At 38.9% G+C, this 9,709-nt stretch overlaps 1 protein-coding gene across 1 annotated transcript in view; it reads left to right on the top strand.

The window, feature by feature from the left end:
* Nucleotides 1-9,281, top strand: part of LOC107300011 (cyclic AMP-responsive element-binding protein 3-like protein 2) — a 12,483-nt gene extending 3,202 nt beyond the window's left edge. The window contains exons 3-5 of the mRNA XM_015829353.1: nt 6,542-6,726; nt 7,208-7,295; nt 9,061-9,281. Coding sequence (XP_015684839.1) covers nt 6,542-6,726; nt 7,208-7,295; nt 9,061-9,281 — 494 coding nt within the window. The remainder of the gene's footprint in view (nt 1-6,541; nt 6,727-7,207; nt 7,296-9,060) is intronic.
* Nucleotides 9,282-9,709: the final 428 nt, after the last annotated feature.

The following is a 9,709-nucleotide window of genomic DNA, read 5'->3' as shown; positions in this document are numbered from 1 at the left end:
TCACAGTGCATGTTTTTCCCCTCAAGTGGTGATTGCCAATTTGCGAAATTCTAATTTGGCTCAATATATGTATTTATGTAACACCCTAAAGCTATCTTTCCTAGAATCCAATAAACATATTTTTTTAAAAAAAATAGTGAATTATGGTACAATTCAAATAATAATTTGTTAAATGTTGGGAAAATAAAAATGTGTTTGGAATCAAAACAATAAATACTAGCTACCAGGCAGATATATCTTGCTTATCTCAAGCTCTGCATTTGAAACTTGTTTAGTCTATGATATTTTGTTGCATATAGTTTAATCTTGTATTTGTTAATCTCACTTTTTAAAAACGCAGTAAAAGGTAGTTCCTAAATTGCTATTTTATGTTTTTTGTTTATTTACTACGACTGTTTTTTGTTGGTTTAGTATGGCTGGTTTTTTTTGTTTATGTACCATTAGATTTCTGAGAGCTCTGAGTAACTTGCATCTACCAGTAATAAAAGATTTTTAAAGTACTGTACAGGTAGTCCTCTACTTACAACCACAATTGAGCGCAAAATTTCTATTAAGTGAGACATTTGTTAAGAAAGTTTTGCCCCATTTTTCTTGCCACAGTTGTTAAGTGAATCATTGAAGTCGTTAAGTTAGTGACACAGCTGAGTGAATCTGGCTTCCCATTTGACTTTGCTTGTCAGAGGTTCGCAAAAGGGGATCACATGACCCCGGGATACGGCAACCATCATAAATATGAGCCAGTGGCCAAGCGTCTGAATTTTAATCATGTGATCATGGGGAATGCTGCAAACGTTGTAACTGTAAAATGGTCATAAGTCACTTTATTCAGTGCCGTTGTAACTTGAAATGGTCACTAAATGAACTGTTGTAAGTCGAGGACTGCCTGTAGTCATCACCATTGTGCAGGTCAACCCTCTATCTGCTACCTGGGAATTGAGACTAGTTAGACACTAAGCCCAAAACCATCTTCCCCTTCTCTTCCCAGCTTCATTGTTAGGACTAGCCCTGGTTGATGCAAGTTTTGAAAACCACTTAGTAAAGTATGAGTATGGTAAATTATAGGAACCCAGCTACTTGAAAAGAGTCTTTGTGTGTGTGTGTCTCTGTGTGTGTTTGTGTGTCTCAACAAAGCCAGTGCTGAACCCCTACATAAAAAGTGTGGCCTTACTTTTTTTACTCTTTCCCTAACCCACAAGGGATATAAAGCTATACGTTCAGCTTCTTATTTTGACTAAACAGAATCAGTAACTATCAACTAGTTTTATGTAGGTGTGACAAGGTGGTGAGAAAGATGGAGTGACATGTGAATCCTGTTTATTATCCCCCCCCAAAGACAATTGTTTTTGCGACCTGTGAAGGAGAACCTTACAGCAAGGGCAGGAAACTTATGAACTCGACTTACAAAAGTTTATTTAGTGAACGTTGGAAGTTTCAATGGCGCTGAAAAAAGTGACTTGTGACCGTTTTTCACACTTAAGACCATTGCAGCATCCCCATGGTCAAATTCAACTGACTCATATTAGCAACAGACTCATATTATATGACGTTTGCAGTGTCCCAGGGTCATGTGATCCCCTTTTGTCATCTTCAGGCAAGCAAAGTCAATGGAGAAGCCAGATTCACTTAACAACTGTGTTACTAACTTAACAACTGCCATCATTCACTTAACAACTGTGCTGAGAAAGGTCGTAAAGTGGGGCAAAACTCACCTAAAATGTCTCACTTAGCAACATACATTTTGGGCTCAATTATGGTCGTAAGACGAGAACTACGTGTATATCTGGGAGCTTCACTTTTTAGGGGTCTTTTGGGGAAGTGAGGGCTATAGGAGTAAAACAGTGATATGAAAGGGCAGGGATGCAGTTTCAAGGGACAGGCATGCTGAGCCTGTTAATATTTCTTTCTTTTCAGTGGAAACTTTGCTCCTTGAAAAGAGTGCATCCTAAGCCAAAAGGCTTTCAGATATTTGATACAACCTATATATAGCCAAGATCTGTCTCATAGCAAAGAAATCAGATATGACTCCAAATCACATACAGGTTACCCTCCACTTACAATCACAATTGGAAGCAGAATTTCTGTTATTAAGCAAGACAGCTGCTGAGTGAATTGTGCCCAATTTTATGACCTTTTTTTTGCCAGGGTTGTTAAGTGAATCATTGTTCATTAGGCAAATCCAGCTTTCTCCATTGACTTTGCTTGTCTGTCTGGGAAGGTTGCAAATTGTGATCACATGACTGCAGGATGCTGCAACTGTCATAAAGAGTTTGTGGTTGCCAAGTGCCCGAATTCGGACCATATGAGAGAACTGATCATAAGTCACTTTTTCCAGTGCCCTTGTAACTTTGAGTGTCACTAAACGAACGGTTGTAAGTCAAGAACTACAGTATGTGTAGTTGCAAGTAAAAAAGAAAGAAAGCTGTGTGTTTATACAAGGTAGCATAGCATTAAAATCCAGTTAAGCTCAATAGTGTCAGAAGAAGACTGCTCAGAAGAACTACTGCTCAGGGCTGCTCAAGAATAAATAAAAATGAGATCTAGACAGCTGTGAGGAAAGAAGAAATATTTATTCCTAGAAGCAAAACAATTTCCCTTTAGGGGCAGGCTGTAGAGAAATGGAGTTATAGCAGCAGATTTTTATAGGGGGAACTTGTCCAGGGTGTGGAAATGTATACATGCTGTCTCTAGGGAGATACTTGAGGGGCATGTGTGTGTGTGTGTGTATGTATGTATTCTTGTGAACATGCAATTCCATTGGGAGACCTAATTTAATTAACTCTATTTGTATTTGCAGACCTTATCCTTTGATATGTGGATTAGGTCTGGGTAACTTATTTTGGAGGGGGTTTGAGGAATTTTTCTAATTTTAGTTGATTAACTTAATTTCAACTCGACTATCAATTATCTAGTGGAGACATTGATTCTCAGACCATTTGTGGATTCTGTTAATATTTTAAGGGAAGATGGAAACGGTATAAAGAATAAAATACATTTGGATATAAAACTTCTCCCAATGGCTAGATTCTAAAGTGAGAAGTAATTTCCTTGGAATGTAGGCCTTTGGCTACAACAAACACAATGTTAAAGAGAGACAGGCCTTCTACATATGTTTGGAAACTCTTCACTCGGTCCTTTGAGAACCAGGACCTTCTGTGGAAAACAAATTCCTATCAAAGCTGGACTCTTATACAGTCTGAACCTTGGATCACTGAAACTGGTGACCGCCCTGCTAAACAAAAAGCTCTTCAAAAATTTTCTTGCACATATAATCCTTTAGTTTCTCTCCTGTTTCTCCTCATTCCCACCCACCTCCTTTCCATGTAATCATTCCACTCCGCCTGTCGGAAAAAGATTCTAGTGTTTGACCGTTGCACAGAAGCTTCTTTGTTGGGAGCAAAGCGTGCCCTTCAGTATCTGTAGAACTAGAGCAAAAGGAAGGAGGTGAGGGAGCAGACAAAACCCCTGACTCTGGGCAACTCTTAAAGGAAATTATTTCCACACATGAATACCAGTCTCTCACCTGGTAGGACAGAGCAGTGAGTTAGTATTACAGAAGTACTAAAAGGGGGATTATGTGTGCTTTTACTGTGAGTAACCTGTGAGTAGAATCTGCCTGTGGGCTGTATTTATGAGGGATAATTTCTGTTTCTAATGCCAGATGTTTATAGAATAATAGGCCTTTTCTAAGAAATGTCTGTTTTGAGATAAGTTATGTACATTTTTAATGGGTCGAGAATCGCTTATGCATGTCCTGTGAGGTTTTTTTTTTCTTCCTTAATGCAGGTTTTTTTTATATATGTTGATCCTTCTTGGCACAGTTTAGATTACTGTTTTGAAGTGTCTGATTACAGGATGTATACATATTTATTTTTGCTTGTAATTTTTCTTGGCTTGGCCAATGTAATTCAAATTACATCTTCCCTTGCCAGTGGGAGACGTTTTAAAATTACACCATAGAGTAATTACTAGCATCAAATGTACAAAAGTCCCCCTACCACCTTCCTGTTGCTGAATTGAAGGCTGCAGAAATAGAAGGCTGCAGGAGCTTTTCCTCTCAAACTTAGTTTTTTCCTCTCCTGTTGTCGACAGATCTCTTGGTAATTGCATTCTGTGGCAATAAATATCTCCTCTCTTTAAGAAGGGTGACTCCATCCATCAGCTCTGTATCATTTTACCAAAGAGGCATTCTTGAAGAGGATAGCAGCAAGCAGTCATGACATGGGTCTGAAATGATATACACAGAGAAAGTCATAGAGGCCTAAGATTCCTGTGGCTGTCATCCCAAATACAGGTAGTCCTGGACTTACAAACACATTTGGGACTAGAATTTTTGTTGCCAAGCAAGGTGGTTATTAATTGAGTCCCAACCAATTTTACAACCTTATTTGCTACAGTTAAGCAAATTACTGCAGTTGGTAAGTGAATCATGAAGTTGTTAAGTGAATCTGGCTTCTCCCATTGACTTTGCTTGTTGGAAGCCAGCTGGGAAGATTGTAAATGATGGTCACATGACATTGCGACCATTGTAAATACATGCCGGCTAATTTTGATCCTGTGACCATGGGTATGCTGTGATAATCATAAGTGCAAGGACTGATATAAGTCACTTTTTTCAGTGCTATTGTAACTTCAAATGGTTGCTAAATAAATGGTTGTAAGTCAAGGTCTATCTGTAATACAAAGGAGTTTTTACTTTTTCAGGGAATGCTGTGTAACTTGCTGGTGATTTGAAAGATATAGGGGGGCCTCCAACAAGCACCTAGTTAGCTGTTGTTGAAAATGAGAGAAGGAGCACTGTAATTAGAATTTAAAAAGTATTTTAAAAGATCTCCATCTCTCAACAATTTGGTTCAGTTTCCTTTGCCACTTCTCCACTAATTTTATGGTGCTGATTTTGACTCTTTTGAGCCCATTTTACTCTTTTCCTAAATGTAGAACCCCTTTAAAAATAAAATCAGAGGCAGAAAACAAGGTGATGATGCAGTGATAGATCTACAGTGGACAACTGGAATGTTTGACCCTTCTGGTCTCTCCCTTTTTCTAAAAAAACCTTGTCTCTTTCTAAATAAAGAAAACAATTGCTAAGGGTAGGTCTCTTTTTTAAAAAAAAAAACGCTAAGGGAAGGTCTCTTTTTAAGGGAGCAAAAAAATGCGCTAAGCCTATTGAAGATTTAACACACTTATTCTACTTATTTTTGTTCAGAGAAAACCAATATTAAGATGCACTGTCATTATCAAATAACTGCTGAAAATTCAGAAGTTGATCTTGAGGGCTCAGGAGTGCCGCCCAAAGAGGGTGCAGCCACTGGTCGCCAACATTTGCTTTAAACCCTCTAATTAGCTTTTCCTAGCTGGTCCACAGATTGCTGACAGGGAATTCAGAGATTTGGAGTCTCAGTGCTTTTGAAAGATGGGGGCTGGGGAAGGAGTCTCTCAATGGTTCGTGATTGGACTATGTCAGGGGTAGTCAACCTTGGCTCTTTTATGACTCGTGGACTTCAACTCCCAGAATTCCTGAGCCAGCCAAGCTGGCTCAGGAATTCTGGGAGTTGAAGTCCACGAGTCATAAAAGAGCCAAGGTTGACTACCCCTGGACTATGTCAAGAATGGCCTTATTCCCACTGAATGTGCTTGGTTCAGCTTCAGCTTTAGACTCGCTACTATCAAAAATTTTGGGAAGGAAAATTATGAAAAAAATGTTTTTGTGGCAGCCAGATTGTAGAATATCTCCTCTTATTTATTTAGCAAATATTATTTATGTACTTATTTAGCAAATTAGTCTATTTCAGCAAATTTATATATTTTAAAGGGGCCTTTACGAAAAACTTGAATTGTAATACATACTCTGCAGCTGTTTCTAAACTTCTATTTATTCTTGCTTCATTTTTTTTTCATTTAAGGCCACATTGCTTTATTTGCCAATGATTTTGTTTATCATTAGGGTTTTTAAAAATAAATAAAGATAAAAAAGTTTATAAGTCAACCAAGGCTTTCACAGTTCCATGAATTTTATTCCCCACTGTCTTCTCCTACCGCACTAAGTTCCGAGGAAGAGAGTAGAATTTTAAGACAACAGAACAATCTTTCATTTTAAAAAAACTTTTCTCTTTCAAATCTCAGGGGCTCAAGGGAAGCTGAATGACCCCAGTGGCAGAGATGTGGAACTAAGCAAGGATTTGGTTGGCTTTAACACACACCTCTGGCTGCTTGTCTGATGGCTTGTTTAGTCTTGTTGGAGTTTTTTCTTAGTAATTTTCAGTAATTACCTTTTTTTGGGTCCTCAGCCAATTCACCTTCACCTCAGGGCTGTGTAAAGGCTGCAGTTTAAAGCCCCAGATTTCTCTCTGAAGTAAAAGCCCGAAAAAGGAGATAAAAAGCATTGCTTAATGAATTAAATGCTTTCTTGGTCATATTTCCTCTCCTCTCCTTAGTTTGGATTTGCGTTCTCTTGTTTTTTCTTCCCTCTCCTTTTGATTTCTGTGGAAATCTGTCCATTTCTGGCTCTTAATGTGTGCTTTGTTTTCATTTCTCATTCCCCCAGCTGACTTGGAAAATGAAGACTGGTGCCTGGGATCAGAGCTGACATCAGCCAACATAAAGACAGAACCAGCAGTGACTGAAACATCCGGCCTTGCTCCGTCAGGCAGTCTTACTGCTTCGCCCAGCCCCACCATCCTGGAGGGGGAAGAGCCACCGCTGCAGGATGATGGCACAGTATGGTTTCTGGTACTTAAAAACTTGATTAGCCAAATGGATAATATCCCTAGACAATGAGAAACATAGTGCCTTACTTAATTTGAGGCAGAGTTAATAGAGATGGCAGAAGTAAAATTGTACATCCCAGTCACATGATATTTTGCTTAACAACTGAAGGCGAAATAAGGTCATATATCTTTTGCGGTCATGTGATTTACTACTTAATGACTGCAACACTTAATGACAGAATTGCTGGTCCCAATTATTCTGGAGTATGCCCCATTCTATGTATGGATCCAGTCATCAGTTCCAATGGCTAGTTGGAGCATGAAACATGCTTGCGACGGCACCTTGCAGCACAAGGAGGGTATCAGAAAGCTGATCTCCACCCAGAGTTAATGAAGAAAGTGGTGCAACACATGCTTCCGTGTTATTTAATAAAGCAGAAAAGGGATAACCATCTGCTCTGGTTCTAAAAATGTTTCTTTTTGAATTTCTTTTTTTTTTTCAGACTAAATCAGAGAGTCACAAAATTCTTCCTGAGATTAAACTGGAGCCGCATGAAGTGGATCAATTTTTGAACCTTTCATCCAAGGAAGGTTTGTTATGTAGCATAGAGTTTCTTCTGTACAATGATTGGCAAGAAAGAACATTACTTTTGATCAGGAATCTGTGTGGTTTAGAATTATTATTCAGTAGACACACGGAAAAACTGTGCCCCAAGGAAATTGTTGTTTTAGCTAAAAAAGGAGGGTGGGGAGAGGAGCAGGAGATAGTTAAAGGTTTTAGGGTGCCCTGGCAAGAAACGTGTTCTGTCTGCTCATGGCCATTGTCCAAAGGAAGAATGCAATGAGTAAGATGCTATACTCTTCCTTTGAGCCACTCAGTTACAATGAGAAAACTGCTAAAGGATGCTCAGGCTTTATCAGTGCGCCTTTTTCTAAGCGGTTGGTCTTGGCAGGTAGTAACAATTCCAATCTCTTTTATCCAAGTGTGTCTACACAGAGGGGGTTAAACCACCCGATTGAAGCACTGCCTTTTTTAAAACCTGTGTCACAACATACATAAAATAAGGGGATGACATTGATTGCATAGTTCTGGCTGCTATCTTAACAATTCTGTGTCTTCATGATCTCTGCACATGGACATTTGTTTATGAAGTCTTGGAGTTGCAGATGAGAGTCATACAGAAATGTTTAACCTCCAGTTCTCCCCTTTTTCCTCTTCCTTCATCCATGTTTGCATTAAGCCAGAGTTTACTGATATTAAGGAAATTTTTCCTTAATATCAGCTAACAAACCAGGATAGTAAGCTAAAATCGGGAAAGGATGATTGGCCTATGGTGGTCTGCTCTTTTTTGTTAAGCTTTTCTTAGAAGTTAAGAATATTGGTTCTTTTGTCTATGGCTGAATGTTCTATTGACTACTAAAAATGCAGACACAGAAATCTGGTTTTCACAGTGTTGTTAGGATTCCTTTTTCAAGTTACAATTGTAATTCAATAGATAATTCATTGGAATTGAGTTTTCACAATGATTCTCTAGCTATGCAATAGTACTTCGTGATATACTGCCTAGAGCACTTCTCTGAGACATGGACAGCTATATAAATTCGAGAAAATGAATGAACAAATGAATAAATGAATGAATGAAAAGTTAAAAAGACTGTTCATCTCCTGATAACTGAAAACATGTGGTTTTCTTGGCAACAACATGGAAGTGACTTTTTCTGGAAGTTAGGTAGATAAATAGACAGATGGACAGACAGACAGATAGATCATAATAGTATCATTCCAGTTTGGAATGTGAAGAAGCATACCATTTTACATTATAATGATATAATTGATTTATTAGAGAGATGCTAGGTTTGCTTATTTTCATATTTTGAGTTTGAATCTTGGATTTTATGTTTTTGTTGTTAAACTTTAGACATAGTCTTTAGTTCAGGTGTAACTAATTTATTCATCCTTTCAGATGCCTTTGAAATCATGATTTAAATTTCATGTACAAGCTAGGGTATGCATTGATAACCTGATTGGCATCTATCAACCACCCTTAGCCCATACTTTCCTAGTTTGGGCATCCAGGAAGTTTATGATTTACAAAACAAATGTCAAGGTTCCGATCGACACAGACAAATAAAGCAGAACTCTGAGGCTTGCAAATCCCTCAAAGAACATGTTTATTGATACAAGACATGTATTTTTCAAACTCAATCACATGAGTGAGATAAAGTGGAAGAGAGAATTTGCATTCCTAAACTCATGATTTTTGAGTCATAGCATCTAACCAGGACTATTCTTTTTCTAATATTTTAAAACAAAACTCTCTAGTTTATTCTTCCTCCTCTTGTTTTTCTCCTGCAGTGGTGGATACTCTACACATGCCTCCAACACCCCCCAGCAGCCATGGCAGTGATTCTGAGGGTGGACAAAGCCCAACCCGGTCCCTCCCACCATCAAGTCCCACCCACTTGCAGGCCACTGTTAAAGTGACTTCACGCACAGCTTCCGCCCTCACCAATTCACCTCTCTTAACAGCACCACATGTAAGAGACAGTGGTCTCTGCCTTTTTCTTTTTGTTTGAATTATTTAGGAACTTTGATTGATATTAAAACATTTGTAATGGAAATTATGATTTGTCCCATTTAGCAAATGCTTATTTTTTTTATATACTTCAGAATATTGAAGAAGAACAGTAATTAAGGGGATCTGGATATTGCTCGGTTGAAGAATGCACTAACATAAGGCTGCCCTCAGAATGTGTAGTTAGAATGCTCCAGGCATTTAATCCATAGCCATTCCCATTCGTCTATAGCAGCGGTTCTCAACCTATGGGTCGCGACCCCATTTGGGGTCGATCGACCATTTCACGGGGGTCGCCAAGCAAGGCTGTCCGCCATTTTTTTCCCCCTTTTCCGGCGGGTGCCTTACCTCCCTTGGGCTGGGCCAGCTGGTGGTCGGCCTGCTCCGTCTCTGCCGCTTGCCAGCTACGCCTCGGCCGGCGCAGGGGGC

The sequence above is a fragment of the Protobothrops mucrosquamatus genome, unplaced genomic scaffold (assembly GCF_001527695.2).
Source record: "Protobothrops mucrosquamatus isolate PMUCROS unplaced genomic scaffold, P.Mucros_1.0 scaffold5926, whole genome shotgun sequence".
NCBI lineage: Eukaryota > Metazoa > Chordata > Lepidosauria > Squamata > Viperidae > Protobothrops > Protobothrops mucrosquamatus.
This window is presented reverse-complemented; position numbering and strand designations above follow the sequence as displayed.